A 17208-nucleotide genomic window follows, 5' to 3' on the forward strand; every position below is an offset into this window, starting at 1 on the left:
CTGTGATTCCATCTCAGTCTGAAAACCTCTTAGTGTGGTGGCAGAAACGCTCCGTCTTTACATTAAATACACTCATGGCCTTTTTAGAGGAGTTTCCATATGTTGGGAGTCTACAGGAGAGGGTGGGGGTGGGAGGGGTCAACAGGGTGTACATACTATGAGGACGTCACAGCGGGGACACATGGAGTAAGGTAGAGGTTGTGTCTTCTATCATACAGGTACTGGCCTTTTTGCTGCCTCCTCTGCCAGCAGCGTCTTGGGCCGCTCTGCCGCCAAACCGTCATGCCAGCTGCCAGAAGTTCTGGCTTCAGGCTCTTCTGTCTTCTTCTTGGGTTGTGGTTTGTCCAAGCTGTCTGTCAGGGAGGGGCAGCCGGACTGTGGCGTCTGTGCTAATGTGTCGCAGCTTCCGGTTTTGGAGGTTTCTGTTGGTCCTTCTGTCTCACTGGTATCTGCACTCTCAGTTTCCTCAGAACCTGGAGAAGGTTTATCCGACTCATCTTTTAGACTCTCGGGTTCGGTTTGGGCTGTGACATTAGGGGATGTGGATTCTGGCTTGGGGGACTCGGAGCTCCCAAACACTGAGGTCAGTTTTAGACCAAAATTTGACAAAGATCCCGAAGCGTCATCCTTTGCTGCTGGCTTCTCATCCTGGAAAATGTTAGCTGAGAGGGTTTTCAGTCCAGCAAACAGTCCGCTGTCAGTTTGGCATTGCTGTGGCAAGTGGACAGCAGAGGTTGGAGATGTTGAGGAGAAAAGAGATCCAAAAGCAGCCGTGCCTTGGGTAGTGACAGACATGAAGTCCAACTTTGTTGTACTGAGAGGAGGTTTGTCAAATGCAGCTTTAGCATTGGGGGCTGAGGGAGGAGCCTCCTCCTCAGACTGGGCAGGGCCTGTTTCTTCTAAATGCTCATCATATCCATGTTCTTGTGAAGAACTGGGACATTTTGGAGCAGGAACTGAACTGTCGTTTGCTTCTGTGTCAGCCTCGTCTTTCTGTTTGGCTACCTCTACACGTCCACTTTCAGACGTCTCAGAGTTCTCTGTACTTTGAACTTTTTTGAGTCCAGGTCGACATTCTGCATCCTCTGTGCCTTCAGAGGCTTTCCTACTTTCAGGGGGGTTCTTTGGTTCAGGATCAGTGTCTGGCTGTTTAGGTTGCTCAGCTTTTGTTGCTTCTGGACCTCTGAACATCCCAAACAGATCACTTGTGAGGGATTCTGTTGTAGTCCCACTTGAAAGACCAAAAAACAAGGTTTTCTGTTGTTGCTGCTGTTGAGGCTGACGAGGAGCAGAGGCTGATCCAAAAAGGGATCCAGGTGAGCTCGAAAAAAATCCACCAACTGTTGGAGATTTACTGGATGCACTTGGGGACGAAAACATGGACATGAAGCCAGAAAATGGAGCTGGTTCAGGAGGCTTCTGTTGCCCTTGTTGTCTTGGACAATAAGGACCAGCCATCCTTGGATCACCCATGCGTGGACCAGCCATGCGTGGATCAGCCATGCGTGGACCAGCCATGCGTGGATCAGCCATGCGTGGATCACCCATGCGTGGACCAGCCATGCGTGGATCAGCCATCCTTGGATCAGTCATCCTTGGATCAGCCATGCTTGGATCAGTCATCTGTGGACCCGGTGGGCATATTGGAACTGGCCTTGCTTGTTGCTGTGTGGGGCAACTAGGCATGCTTGTGCTCTCTTCCACACTTCTGTCTTCATTTGATCCTACTTCAAAAGAAGAGTCCTTTTCAAATGTTTTCTCCAGAGTGGAAACCTGGACTTTTGCATCAGTTGGTTCCTGTACAGTTTCAGAAGATGCAAGGTTCAAGTCTTCTGCAGTAGCTTCAGGCTTAACCTCTGCAGTGGGTTTCTCTGTTGTTTTTATCATACTCATATCTCTGGTTACTTCCTCTGTATCCTGGACTACCAGTTCTTTGGTAAAACTGTTCTCTGAATCAACATTTACCGGCATTTCTTCAGCTGCAACTGTCAACGCTTCATTGTTAGATTTTTCAGCATCTGCGTCGGCCTGATGTTCTTCAACTTTCAAAGCTTCATCTTTGAGCTTCTCCATATCTGCTGGTTGTTCCTCATTTGGCGTTTTGAAAGTTTCATCTGGCGCTTCCACATCTTTCTTGATGGTTTCTTCTTCACCAGTGACACTCTTCACGGGCTTTTCAGCTTCCTTCTCTGACCCTGTGAGGCTTTCCTCCCCCTCAGAAACACTTTTGATATCAGCCACATCAGCTGCATGAAAGCCTGTTGGCCGTTCAACAGAATCTATTAAGGTTTCCGGTGTCTCACTGGAGTCTTTTTGTTCTGTTGGACTTTTCATTTGAGCTCTGACAGATTCCCCATCTGTGCTACTCGTTTGTAAAATATCTTTGTCTGATTCAGGAACTGTTTTCTCAACATCAGAAATACATTTTTCTTCAGTTAATTCCCCCACAGTTACCGACTCCATGGCTCCTACTGGGTGCTGGTCCACTTGTCTCAGTTTTTCTGGTAAATCAGTACTTATGTTTGATAAAGAAAGTTCCTGTTTGGTGTCTTTGTGCACTTCCTCACACAGATCTGATTTGCGGACCAGAACTTTATGCAGAGTCTCAGAGTTTGTAGAAACGTCTTTGGTTGGCTCTTGAAGATCATTGCATTCCTGCTGGACACGAACTTCCTCTTCAAATGATGGAGGAAGCGATTCAGAGGGAACACAATCATCAGATTTTTCTAAAACAACTTCTGTCTCTTTGGGTTTTACTGGTTCTGGCTCTGGCTCAGTTTTTGTTTCCCCCAAGAAAGACATTCCAAACAGGCCAAAGCCAGTCTTGAGTTTGCTGCTGTCAGAATTCTCTCCCAGCGAGAAGACAGAAGAAGCTTTAAAGATGCTGTCTGATTTCTGCGATGTTGCAGGTACCTCTGATGCTTGTTTACCTTGTTCACCGGAGATAGTCATTAGTCCCTTTGCAGAAATCTCAGGAGCAGTGGTTCTTGGTGGTGTTGCCGTGGGTCCAGGTGCTTTGGGTCCTGTCTGAGACTGAGCGGCGACACCACCAAACTTGGAAAATAACCCAATTCCTGGGCTTTCTTTTTGCATTGAAGAACCCGTTAGAATGCCACCAAATAGAGAAGATCCAGTGGGAGGTCCTCTTGGTGGGACACCAATCCCCACGTGACTCCTGGGGCTAGGTGTTGGCTGAGGAGGAGAAGAACCAAACATTGAAAATAGGCCTTTTCCTGGAGGTTCTCTGGGTAGAGGGCCTTTGGGCTGGGAACTTCCAGCAACCGGACCTCTTGGGGGTGACTGACCAGTGGAAACTCCAAACATAGAGAGCAAACCTTTTCCTTGAGGTTCCTGTGGGACTGACTGTGGAAGTTTGTTTTTGGAGTCAGTTGAGGGAGGGGCCCCAAACATTGAAAGTAGACCTGTCCCAGAAGTTTCTTTGGCAGTTGGGCCAGGAATAGATGCACAAAGTCCAGACGGTCCACTTGGGGAGGAAGTCTGTTGTGGCATTGCAGTCGAATTACTGAACAGAGAAAAGATTCCTCTTCCCGTTTGCTCAGACTGTTGGGCCTTGGTCTCATTGGCTTTTGTGGCAGAACCATCGTCCTTTGCTGGAAGTGTCACAGGACTGGGCTCAGGTACAGATGTAGAGACTTCACTTTCAGCTTTGTCTTGAATCTCCTGAACCTCTTCGCTAGTTTTAGCAACTGATGGTTCTTCTTTCAGTGACAAACTACAAGAATGCTGGACTTCTTGAGGGATGACAGTTTCAGAAGATGCATCTTTGTCTTTTTCAGTCATTTCTTGAAGTAACTGAACATCTTTGGATGTTTTTTCTTCTAGACTGGTGTTTTCTGCCTGGCAGGCCAGGTGACCAGCAGGTTCAGCTGCTTCTAGCTGTGCCACGTCTGAAGTCGATTTTTCTTCAGGGGAAATCATTGGAAGCTGCAGCTCAGAAGGATCTACTTTTCCTTTCAGCTCTGAAATAGTAGCCTCCACTGGGGAGATTTTCTCGGTCAATAAGCACTTTGAACCTTGTTCCTCTAGACGTGTCTGATTGTCCGAGATTTCTGAAAACTCTGGTACACAGCTATCCCTGCCAAATGGCTCAATAGAAGCGTTATTATTGATGCTTTCCACAGACTTTACATCCTCAGAAATATCAGACTGTGCAACCGTCTCAGGCAAAGGATCTTTCCAGTCCCCTGGTGTAGTTGCTCCTAGGATGGTCTCTTCAGGGACACCAACCTTTGACAAATCAGGCTTGCTGCATTCACTGAACTCATGTTCATCTGTTTCTTCTTCTGGAGAACTTGCTGCTGAGACAAAGATATGAGGCAGTCGCATGTGGGGTTTGGGCTCATTAGTCTCATGCTCCACACCTGTAGAAGGTACTTCTGAGGAATGAATGCCAATATAGACCGACTTTGGATGAATCTTTTTATTCTCTGTTTGCAAGACTGCTGCTGAAGCCTTAACATTTATGGTAACATCTTCCAACTTGGACTGTTTTGCCTCCTCAGACCTTGGCTGTTGTGAAAAGTCTATTTCATTTGTGACTGCAAAGGTCTCTTTAGTCATTTCTTCAGACAATGTTTGAGAGGGTTTAGATGAACCATCAATGCATGGACTTCCTTCTAGCGTTTCTGTATCTGCTAGTTCAACTGAAGACGATTTCTCCTCCAGTGCCTCTTTCACTGGCCTTTGTGGTTGCTGATGATTTTGAGAAGAAGGTGGCTCCACCTGCATGGCTGCACTCTCATCTCCAGCTGGTTGTGTTGAAAAACCTTCAGGTGTGACCGGTGGAAAGGTAATTTTATACTGATCCTTTACAGGTACCTCAGTGCAAGGCAGAAGACCTGACAGTGAGGGACTTTGTGGGAGCGAAGCATTTGTTCCAGGCGCTTTAGGCACTGGAGTAGCTGGGTCAACCATATTTTCTGAAGTATTTCTTCTACTGTGATCTACAGGCTGGGACACAGTCTCAGCGTGATAGGATGAAACAGCGGATTGGGATTCCAAACCAGTATATAATGATATCAATCCTTTGACAGAAGTGCTTCCCGTTTCCCCAGCCTGCTGTTCTTTGGATGTAGGTTCAAGCCTGTTGTCTGCAGCCATCACAGCCTCGGGCCTCACAGCTGGCTGTGATGCAGCTGTGCTGACTGGTGAGGTGGACTGAACTGAAGGCGGAGAACTTGGTTGCACGGTTACTGCCTGATGAGGCTGGACAGTAACATGGCCTTGTGGCTGCATTACTCCAGGAACTGGGAGAGCTGTTCTGCTTTGAAGAGGAGTTCCTGTCTGAGAACCGAAAGAAACAGATGGAGGAACAGCTTGGTGTCCAGCATGTTGTGGTGAGAGAGAGATTGCAGAGGGCGCCTGTCTTGAACCATCATCGTACTCCTCTGTGCTACCATAGCTATCCACCGTGATCTGCTTCAGAAGAACTTTGGGTCTTTGGGCTGTTTCCCGCTGAAGTCCTGAACCTTGATGTGTTAATACCGGATCCAGAGGCTGAGAGTTTGCAGTGGATGAAGTTGAGCTAGGTTCCAAAGAAGAATGCTGAAATTGTTGTTGGGAAATTTGACTTTGTGTTAAAAGATGTGTGCTTAGAGACTCGGGTCTCTTGGATTGGACATGCTCGTTGTTGACCTGTGGATAAGCAACGTCAGGAGACGGTTTCTTCCATTCAAGGTTCTGCAGCATCTGATGAGCCTGTGTTGAAGCCAAAGGTGAAGGTGATACTTGTCCCTGTCCTGTTATCGATTTCCTTCCTTGATGCATTTCAGGCTTAGTTTGTGTCTGTTCATGAGCTGAATATTCTCCATTAAGTGATGACATTTGAGTTTCAGACAATAAAGCTTGAGTTCTCCCTAAATTTGTAGAAGCTGAATGAATACTTTGCTGTGACAAGTATATAGCATACTGAGAAGAAAAAGAAATATAATAAGGGACAACATCCTTAACTTCCTGATGGTCACAGGCTGATGTTTTCTTGTCCAGAGTTAGATCAACAGCACCAATCATTTTTTTATTTCCTAGTTTTGTTGCAGTTTGTCTTCTTTCACAAGAATCCTGCTTCAATTTCCTGTTGGTAAAGTTCACTGGCTCTCCGGTTTTCAGTTCAACACGACTGCTTGAATCGTTGGTTCTTGCAGGCCGGTCTTTTGCTGAGAAGTCCATTGGCTTGTTTTGTGGCTGGGCATGCTTGTACCTGGTCTTTGAACCAGACAAGACCATACTACAGTAATACGGAGGGATCAACCTGTGGACAGTCTCAGTCATGGTGATTTCACCAAAATTTCGCTGTCTTTGTTGACATGCAGCTGGCTCTACTACAAGCGACACACCAGCAGAATCATTTCTACAAACCGATGTCTTATTTCGGATTAATGGCAGAATCCCACTGACTGGAGTTTCAGGTGTTTCAAGCTGTTGCTGTTGGGACTTTGGAGACATGTCCAAGAAGCCCCTGATGGAATTGGCAGGTGCTGTGGTTTCTTTAGATTCACCGCTCACAAATCTTTGCTGAAAGTCTCTTTGTGGTCTCACCACTGTTGTCTGTTGCATTTTGGGAAACTCTTGGGAGTGCTGAGCTTTCACAATAAGCGGCACACCTACTGGATCTGTTTGAGAATCTGTTAGATCTGATGGTCTAACGCATACCAGTGATAGAATATCTGAACACTGTACTGCTGTTTCAGATTTACCTGCTTTTGTGGACATGTCAACCGTGCCTTTAACAGAGTTTGCTGGTGCTGAGCTCCATGTATAAGTTTGGAATGTGGACTGTGAAAACCCAGATTGATGCAGTGCAACATTACAGACAGGTTGTTGCTGCAGAAAAGGGAGAGTAACTCTGTTAGCATTTGGCCATTTTTGTGCAGTAAGCACATTCTGAAATGTTTTTTCTTTCCTAGGTTCTAATAATTTTGGCTCAACTACCAGGGGAATACCCACAGAACCTCTCCTTAAAGCTGCCTTCACACTTGGTTTATTGAGCAGTGAGACTGCTTCATCAGGAGAGCCTTCAGTTTTGTTCAGGACCTCTGGAGATAGTTTGGGTGACATGTCCAGTACTGCAGTCACAGCAGCGTTTGAAAATGATGTCTCGATTGTTTGTCTGGGGGCAAATGACAGCGATGTTAAGGGGCTCAGGACCCCATGTTTGCTGTGCTGATTAAGGACAGAGTCAGAGCAGTCCAACTGTGCACTTGAAGGTGAGCTGACTGTAAAGTCACCTGATGGTAAGTTGACAGGAATGTTTAATGCTGGAGCAACCTCTTTGGAGCTGGTGAAATTTTTCATGGCTGTGTCTTTGGTGGTCATCCCTGAACCTGATGGCTCCTCAAGAGTTGTTAAAATAATAAAAGCTGGTTTTTGTTCATGTGACTCTGGTGACAAAGGCCCAGATGTCAAGTCAATCGATTCTTGCTGAGAAGTCTTGTCAGTTTTCACACTAGCTAACTGTTTTCTTCTGGTCAGGGGAAGAGCTTCACAGACAGGATCCATTGAAGGCACCTCTACTTGCTGGGCTTTGGTTTTCACTGACATGTCTAACGCAGCTTTGATTAGGTTTGCCGGTCCCGTGGACGTCTGATAACCTTGGATTTTTTCACATGACTGATACAGAGGTCTTGATGCTTGTCCCTTGGTATCACAGAGAATCTTTCGAGCTGAAGGAATTGATGGGGTTTGTGGTTTAAGCTCTTTCTGTTCCTGCATGTCCACCTGTTTCTTTATAACAGGGCTAAGTAGTGGGGATGAACATATGGGTAGGGGTGCTTCAGGTTTTGCCTTTTGTTTGAGATGACCATCAAGGATGCTTGTGCCACTGGAAGAACTGTCGAGTGTAGAGATTGCTGTTCCAGGTGCAGAGGTCATCGTAGATGAAACAGTTCTTGCACTTTTTTCATGGACTTTCTGATCAGTGTGGCTCATTCCTGTCTCCTTAGAGGCACCGCGTGAGTCTGGCAGTCCAGGGATATGTGGCAGAGAAGACTTGGACACCCTTCTCTCAGATTTGTTGTTGTGACCAAATGACATTTGATGGACTACTGGTCTCTCCTGTATAGAGCTCAACTTGGGATATTCTACGTCTAAGTTTAGCCCTTCAGCATCTTCCTCTTCAGTTTGCTTAACGAGAGCCACAGCAGCTCCAGTGTTGTTGGACAGGTCCACATTTGTTTCACAATCCATCAGTTTTTTCTCTTTAAATCTTTTCAACTTGTACTTTGTGTAATCAACAATCTCAGTCTGTTTTTTAGCCTCCACACTGGCCTCAGCTGCTATCGCTTGTCCTGTATTTTTGGCTACTGCTGGAGAAAAATCTAGAACTTTGTTGCCTATATGGGAGTCAAAGTAAGGGTAAAGGGCTTTTTGATTTCTGTTGAAAAGGTAGGCTTCACTGGATGCAGTTCCAGTGTCATTCAGTATATTAAGCTTTGGCGTGACCTTCTTTGGGGGTTCTTGCTGCAGATTTTGAGCCTGACAGCATGTTTGGCCCGGTGCTGACCTGGTTCTTTGCTTCCCTGTGGCCGTGCTCCCATTGGTCAGGGAAAACACTCTTGGCTGTGCTGCCTGTGATGGCTGTCTTGTTAGAAAGGGTCTCTGTGAGGAAATAGAAGGGTCAGTTAAGGCCTGTTGCGGGGGCGCTGTGCTGTGTGTGCTGGTAGACGGGGGCGAGGGCAGCTTCTTCTCCATCTGAACAGGTCCTGGTATTTTTGACACTAATGATGTTGCAGACACAATCTTTGACGTGTCCAAGGGCTTTCTAGATACACAATTAGAAGAAGTTGGTGTTCTTGACAGTTTATCGGTCTCAGTAGTATTGTATGAGGGCTTTAAGTCTGCCCGTTGTCGCGCATGGGGATGATCTGTGTCATCCACACACCCAATCTTAATTTCTGGAATGCGTGTTTTGGTTGCTGGGGAGGTCTGTCGTGGGGAAGGCACAGAGGACAGGCTGGGTGATGGTAAAAGCACATCTTTAACTGCCTGTTCCTTCCAGTACGGCCCTCCACGACCTCCCTTCAGAGACTTCAAACTAAAATCTGCTGCTTCGATTGGCTCCTCTCTACAGCTGAAACCACTCTGTACCGATTCCGTCTTTATCTTTTTAAGCTTGTACACGGTGAAGTCCACAGGTTGAGAGGATAAAGACTCCTGAAACATTTGTGAGAAGCTTTCTAAATTCATGTTCATCAGTTTTTCCCCTTTACTAAGGGCAGAGCTTAAATCCACAGCGGCTTCAGATGCTAATGATTTATTCTCCTGCTGGTGTGGAGTCCAGAAGTCTTCACCCTCATCATTGAGGGGGATTTTGAAGCCACAAAGGGTCACTTTATCAGTTTCTTTCTGTTTTAGAATGGTAGCAATATTTTCTGTGATATTTCCAAGGGCTTGCATATCTTCTTCTGTGGCACAGGCGTAGAGATGCCCACCAGATTTGTCTGTTAAAAGAGAGTAAATGTAGTCTCCATGGGTGTAAACATAATAGCCACAGTCCCCCACCTCGGCTGGCCACCACAGCCCTTGTTCCAAGAGGGACAGCCATTGCTGGTACCACTCAGTATCATCTAAATGTGCGTCTGCATCGGCCTCCCCCGCAGCAGCAACAGATGTGCTTAAATTCAGAGCACCACGTCTCAAATCAACTGGACCCTTTTTGGCAGCAAGTCGTTTTAAAAAGGCAGTGGCCGTTTTCAGGTCAAAGGTCTCATTGTTTAAATGCTTGTTGGCTGAACTGTTTTCCATGGCTTTGCTGCACGGCGATGCACTGCATTCTGTAAGAGATTGGCATCTACTTAATCTACTCTTTACTTTTTCTGTGGAGAGGTCAAGAGCATCCCCTCTAGCAGTCCAGAGATTTCTGTTGGCGCCAAGACCCTTCAGATTGTCGCAGCTGCTCCAGGGCTTCCTGTCTCTACAAGTCATGTCAAACAAAACTAGATCTTCATCTGTGTCCAGAAAACGGTTCCTGCTCTCAAAAAGATGAGCAGCAGAATGTCTCCAGGGATGTGAAGGCACATCAAACGCAGTGATGTTCATTTCTTGGGGATTAAGTTGTACATGATTCTGACACAGAGATGCTGTGAGGGGTGGTGGTGTGTGTCCTTGCAATGGCTGGTTCTTATTCTGACATGGAGAAGCAAGGGCTTCAGCGAGGACATATTCATTTAGTTGTTGCCACAAGAGAGCTTCTATCAGACACTGGTGCTCGTAAAGCTCTGCTGGAAGAACGCCATGCTCTGTAAAGTTATAAAGGAGGTCCTTGTAACCGTATTCGTTTTCTGTCCCGTACAAGAGGCGCTGGAGTTCCTCAAGATAACGCAGGGTTAGAGACATTGTAGGGTCTTGCCTACTCTGAGAATGGAAATTGCCCTCACCGTTTTCCACCATTGCATTAGCTGCATCAGAAGCAGTGGTGGGTGTGGATGAACTGGAGGAGATCCCATCTGTACTCTGGAGCTTTGAAGGAACTACACCTTCTTTCTCCTTATTGGAGTCTGTTTTCAGAATTCTGGACAATAAACTTTGGGAGGAACTACTTAAACTAGCTTTAGGTTCCTCCTTCCCAGACAGGACTGGGGATTGCTCCTGTGTCTTTGAATGTGGTTCTTCAGAGGACGTAGAAATACCGGGCAGAACATTTTTCTGTGCTCTGCCTTTCAGATCCTTGTCACTAGTTGCTTCTTGGGTGGAATGGACATCTATCTGTTTAGTTCTCTGAATGTGAGGTCGAGCGTGACCCACATGAGGCAGTTGTTGTTGCTGTGTTGCTTGACAACTCGTGGGATCTGTGGTTGGTGATGGCTGTTCTATGGTCGATGATATTTTGTTCAAGAATCCAGAAAATAGTCCAGCGGATTCTGGTTTTGCTGGATTTAGCTTGGGTGGTTCTCCAGCCTGGGAAAGCTGAGGCGACTGGTGGTCCGATGGAACGGTGTTGCCAGGTGCAAGCTTAAGGATGCCAGAGAGCACACCCCCACTCTGAGCTGGCTGCTTGGCTGTGCTTTGCTGATTGGCCGTTGGTTGAGGGGGATGTTTTTCTTCCTGCTGTTGCTGTGGTGGTGACTGTCCAAACAGACTAGTTAAAAACCCTCCTTCCTGAGTGCTCTGGGATGCCGTTTTGTTTGCTTGCTGAGAGCTGGCCTGTGTGCTGGGCTGTTGTGGAACACTGTCACCAGATGCCAACTTATTGAGAAATCCTGACAGCAGACCACCCTGCTGTGGCTCTGGAGCAGAAGGAACAGGTTGTGGAGGTATCTGGTTCTGCCTCCTCAGAGGTTGTCTGTTACTTTGTTGGCTTTGTTGCTGGTTCTGCTGAACAGCAGACGGTTGCTGTTGGGCCGGTGGAGAAGGACCAGCTGAAAAAAGACCAGACAAGAAGCCACCTTGTTGGTTCTGAGGTTGCTGGGTTGTTGGAGGACCTTGTCTTTGCGCCTGTTGTTGAGCTGGCTGAGCTCCAGCTGCAGGTTGCTGGGTACCAACATCTGCAATCTTATTAAACCATCCTGTGAGCATCCCTCCAGGACCACTGGGTTGCTGTTGGGGAGGAACCTGATGCTGTCTCTGTAGGTTCTGTCTGTTGCCTGGTTGCTGTTTAGACTGGATCCCAGTTTTGACCGGGTGTGATGGCTGGTTTTGTGAGGACTGTGGTTGGTTTACAGGAACAGAGTCCTGATTTCCCATTCCAAACAGGCCAGACAGAAAGCTGCCCTGATTGGGCGGTGCTTGAGATGGTTGCGGGGAAGCAGGTTCTGAAAGCTTCAGTAAACCTCCAAATAACCCAGCTGGTTGAGTCCCTGCTGTTGTTGTTTTTGGTGGGGCAATCTGTTGCTTCTGGTTTGGTTGTGGGTTTGAAACTACAGGCTGCTTCTCTTGCTGATCTGGAGGTATTTTTTCTGGAGCGGGGCCTTCTCCAGAGCCTGGTTTAATCGAGCCTTGCAGAGGTCCAACTGAAGCCTTGGTCGAGTCTTGATCGAGGGTATTTGTTGGTTCGGCGGGTACAGGATGGGACTCTTGACAGGACTGAGGGGGTTGCAACACTGATACTGTATCTGTAGCTCTTTTTAACAAACCAGATAGGAGTCCTCCACTGACCGGCTCGGAAGCAGCAGGTTGCCCCTGAGCTTGGCCTGACTGGTGTTCTGCCGTTATGGGATGGTCCGTTGGTGCAGAGACGGTCTCAGAGGCAAACTTCAGAAATCCGGACAGAAGTCCTCCTGCCTGTTGTCCAGCAGAATGCTGTTCTGTTTGGGGAGACGGGGAGGCGGATGAAAATAGGCCTGAGAACAGACCACCTTGCTGGGGCTGGCTGTCCCCTCTCTGGATCTTTTTGTTGGACTCAGCATCTCCCTTCGGACACTGTGGTGCTTCTGGTTGCAGCTTTCTTTCCGCAGACATTAAGGAACTCTGATCTTGAGACACATTTACTTCACACGCAGTTTGCTCCAGTGAAGTTTGCTCTGCACTGGATGGCGTTTTCTCTGCGGTTTCCCAGAGCTTTTGGTCATTTTGTGGCTCAGTTTGACGGGTCAGAGGCACAGACGGAGTTAGCTGCTTCTTGGGAGGCTCCTTGGAGGCCTCTGTTGGTGGAACCTTGAACAGGTTAGAGAACCAGCCAGTTTCTGCATTTGCCTTTGGTCCACTTTCAAGTTGTGCAGTGCAGTTTGGAGCAGCAGGTCCAGCCGGGGCTGGGGATGGACTCTTTGAGACAGTATTACTGTCTTCACCTGTTGCAAACCTTAGAATGCCTGACAGCATGCTACCTTCTGCTTTGGGTGGGGGGGCTGTGGCTGCAATATCAGAAAAAAAGGGAATCTTTAACTTGCTCCCTAAGAATGACTCCTCTGCTGGTCTGGAGTCAGTCTGCGAAGAATTTTCCGGTGGAACAGTTGAAATGAGGGTGGAAAGAGATTTCCTAAAAGGACTGAAAAATCCCGTTTCCTCAGCAGTGGCCTCTTGTTTGGGGTCAGACACTTTCACTGCTCCTCTTTGCAGACTATCAGGCAGCTCACCAGATGACTCGGTTTCTGGAAGCAGCTCTACGGATCCACTTCCTGTATCTGGTAAAAGATCTACTGATCCGCTTCCTTGCTGTAGCTCACTAGAAGGCTGGTGTTCTGCTCTGTGGGGACTCGGGGCCCGGCTCACCGGTTGGGAGTCTTTGCCTCCACCGGAGGCATTTCTCTGCTCTGCTGACTGGGGTGACGGCTCTCGAGATGGAGGTGCACTGGAAAAGAGCCTCATAGGGCTCAGCCTCCCAAACACAGACTCGATCCCAGTCATGGACTGCTTAGAAGCGGCACCGCTGTCCGCCGCTTCGGTGCTGGCCTTGGGGGACGCCTGGTTGGTCCCAGCGGGTTCAGAGGACTGAAAAGGCATCAGAGACTGAAAGGAAAACTTTTTCTCTGTGGCAGGCTCTTGGGACGCAGGAGGAACTATGGCCACTGGGGGGGGAGGGCCACCACTTTTGGGGATGAAAGCAAGCAACTTAGTAATGCTGGATTCAGGTTGGGGGGGCGTTTGGGAGGTGGGGGGTCCTGTTGCTGAGGTTTCTGTGCTTTCGGGGCTTCCTTTGGGGATGAATGACAGCAGCTTTGAAATACTGGAGTCCGTCTGTGGGGGCTGGGGAGGCGGAGCTATCCTGGGGCCCTCTGGCTCGGTTGGGGACTTGGATCCTGTGATGGAACTCAACAGAGAGCTCATAGCAGTTTTCACTCCTGCTATGCCTTGCTCAACGGGACTGTCCTCCTTCACATCACATTTGCCCCCCCCCTCAGCAGAATCACCTCCCCCCCCGTCTAACCGGGCCTCCCTTTTGTCCACAGTTTGAGCCTCCGTCGGCAGAGGCGGAAGTTTCCTTCTCTGGGATTTGGGCATCTGTTCGTAGCCGTCGATCTCCTTCTCCTTTACAGCCAAGTACTCAGACACCGAGTGGACCAGACTCTTCAGCTCATCCATCGGGTCTATGAACTCATCTGCCGGTTCTTCCATGGGGGGGAGCAGAACCTGTTGTCCGTAAGCCGTTCCGCCTCTGCTCCGCCCCTCCAGTGGAGACATATAGCCTTCTGGGTAATAGTAGCTTTCATCCTCATAATCAGCGTCTCCTTCAGCGAAGGTCAGATCCTCCAGCTCCTCCTCGGATCCAAACGAAAACTGCATCTCATCAGAACCCACTGAGTTAAAGTCCGCCCTGACCCTGGCAGCCTCCTCCCGAGCCGCCTCCTCCTCCCGGAAAGCTGCGTAGTTCTCCAGCGTCTCCTCTAGAGCGGTTTTGGCCCACAGTCTGGTTTTATACAGGAGACTCTCTTGGTCTGACTGCTTCTGCAGCTGCTTCACAGACGGGATCATATCAATTTCAGGAGGAGAAGATTCCTCCTCAAAGCTGCCTGCTTGCCTATAAACCAGCCGCACCTCGCCACTGCCCGAGCCACGCCTCTTTTTCCTCGTCCTGCCTTGGAAGTGGGGCGTTTCCTCGGGGGAGACACTGTCCCACTCCACGGTCTGATAGAACCGGCTGGCTTTGGATCCGCCGCCGTCACTGATCCGGTAGATGATGCTTTTGTCTTCATCCTCCCACATCTTCTGCTCAGTGTCCAGATAGTCGTCCAGGACTCCTGCATCGCACACTTTATACTGACCCTCCCAATCCTCCACCCCCATGCCCGAGTCAACTGGGATAATTCTGACCCCACCCTCTCCGCTTGGCCGTCTGGGTGGAGCCATTTCAAAGAGAAAAATGCGCCATGCAGACACAGAAAAGACATGGAAAGAAAGAAAAAAGACATCAATCATAAACAGCAGATCATCCAACGAAAATGACAAGAAAGGACCCCAGAAACAAAAAGTCAGGCAGAAAAAGGATTTTCTGACAGGTTTTTGGAACTTCTCTGGGATTTTTGAGTCAAAACGCTCATTTATGCAGTTAGTTTATGAAGAGATTTCATGTCAGAGCGTCTTTTCTTAAACCCCCAAAGAAAATTCAGCATCAGAGTCGAGAAAATACAGGGAGTGGTTTAAGTCAGAAGCTCTAAGTTCACCTGTACGTCTCCTGCTCAGGGGACTGGGGGCTGCAGACGCCTCGATCCCGGCCTCTGCGTCCAATTGGGTACTGGTGGGCCGACGAGTTGGGTTGGGAGGTGTTGTAGAACGGGGGGGGTCTGTGGCCAATCTCACCGAAGCGCTCGTCAATGACACTGTCCCCGTCTTCTAAAGCTGTGTGGACGATGGAGCAGAAACCTCAGGTAAGCATCCCCAGTGCACACCAGTAAAAAGGAGCGACTCCAGCGGGATGAGACCGCACCGACACTTTCACCAAACACGGGGGGGAGTTGGAAGACGTTCCTTGAGAAAAAAGCTGATTTACGTACTCTGCTGTTCATTCCATCCAAAATAACCCCAGCTGCCTGAGGCATGGAGGCAATTTCAGACAAGAGACAGACACTTTATTAACAACAACAGACATTTTCAGTGGACTTTCCGCGCTAAACACATGCAGGTTACATGGATGAGCGAATGGATGCCGTCAAATCACAGGATGGAATGAAACAACATGGAGGAGAAGCAGGACACACCTGCAGACTCTTCCTACAAGTGCAAGTGCCACAAAAACTGGCCCTAATGGTCTATGACAACATGAGAGCCTCACATCCCTGACACAGCATACAGGCATACTGTGCCGTGTGGCGGAGGAGACATTATGGTATGGGCCAGTTATAATGGCTTCTTCCTCCATGGAAAAAACTTAACCCGTCTAACAGGCTCTCGAATGAGAAACTTGTTCCTGTCCAACATCAGCGCCTGAGATCCTAAAGGTTCTGCAGACGGTGGTCCGTTGGGCACGTTCGTGGGGGGAAAGGGACTCTCTGTTTCTGTAGCAGCTCACGCAAAAAGAACAACAGCGCCCTCCGCTGGCCGCTGTCAGTTCCTACCAGCTCAGCGTTTGATCCACTGAAAGGCCTGTTCCCGATCACATGACGTCATAGCATCAGAAATGTCATCTTAATGTACTTTAAAAATTCTGCTGATCTCTGAATAATCATTAATTGTATGATTGTTAGAATCAATTATTATAATTTGCTGCTTTATGAACATGAAACAGCAAAATTCTCTCATGACAAACATAACAGTGATGAGAAAAAGATCAATAAACAGTTTATGAGAAGAATGTGAACTCACAGCACTGGGGGGGCAGTCTTCTTCTCTGCATCTCGTTACTGAATGAAGACTGAAGGAAAGAAAAAGGGAAAACTTGTCAAATAAAGACGTTTTTTGAGATCATTAGCTTTAATGATCTGTAATTATACCAAGCTGTCACTAGGTGGCAGCAGAGCGCCACAGCTGTTTCAATGAAACCCTTGATGGTCCACAGAAACTACCCTCATCTGTCAGTCATTCCATCACCATGGAAACAAAAAGGAGCTCAAAGCTCCTCCTTGGTGGAGTCCCACCTCCATCTTGATCTCCTCTACAGATCTTCTCATTACGTCTTCCAGCTCCAACGTTCTAGTTTTCCTGTCAAGGTTCCTTCATTCAGAATTCTACTCCAAGTCCTTCAGTCCAGTCTGTCTTTTTCTCTGCTCAAAGACCAGCCTCCTCTCCTCCTCCTCCTCTTCCTCCTCTTCTTCCTCCACTCCATCTCTGTCTGCCCCCTCCTCCTCTGCTCCTCCTCCTCCTCCCCTCCTCCTCTGCTCCTCCTCCTCCTCCCCTCCTCCTCTTCCTCCTCTCCATCTCTGTCTGCCCCCTCCTCCTCTACACCTCCTCCTCCTCCTCCTCTTCCTCCTCTTCTTCCTCCTCTCCATCTCTGTCTGCCCCCTCCTCCTCCTCTTCTTCCTCCTCTCCATCTCTGTCTGCCCCCTCCTCCTCTACACCTCCTCCTCCTCCTCTTCTTCCTCCTCTCCATCTCTGTCTGCCCCCTCCTCCTCTGCTCCTCCTCCTCCTCCCCTCCTCCTCTTCCTCCTCTCCATCTCTGTCTGCCCCCTCCTCCTCTACACCTCCTCCTCCTCCTCCTCTTCCTCCTCTTCTTCCTCCTCTCCATCTCTGTCTGCCCCCTCCTCCTCCTCTTCTTCCTCCTCTCCATCTCTGTCTGCCCCCTCCTCCTCTACACCTCCTCCTCCTCCTCTTCCTCCTCTCCATCTCTGTCTGCCCCCTCCTCCTCTACACCTCCTCCTCCTCTTCTTCCTCCTCTCCATCTCTGTC

General features: G+C 48.6%; 1 protein-coding gene across 3 annotated transcripts in view; it reads right to left on the reverse strand.

Moving 5' to 3' along the window:
• Positions 1-17208, reverse strand: part of LOC144981294 (protein unc-13 homolog B-like) — a 40819-nt gene that overhangs the window by 10281 nt on the left and 13330 nt on the right. Inside the window, exons 7-9 of one of the 3 annotated variants that reach the window (XM_023958106.2) lie at positions 16189-16237; positions 15051-15225; positions 14425-14722 (exon numbers count right to left, since the gene is read on the reverse strand). In XM_023958106.2, the coding sequence (XP_023813874.2) occupies positions 14425-14722; positions 15051-15225; positions 16189-16237 (522 nt within the window). The other 2 variants (XM_078953421.1, XM_078953419.1) reach the window with 2 other exon arrangements.

Source organism: Oryzias latipes, chromosome 9, assembly GCF_053564925.1.
Source record: "Oryzias latipes strain Hd-rR chromosome 9, Olatipes_Hd-rR_3.1".
Classification (NCBI taxonomy): Eukaryota; Metazoa; Chordata; class Actinopteri; order Beloniformes; family Adrianichthyidae; genus Oryzias; species Oryzias latipes.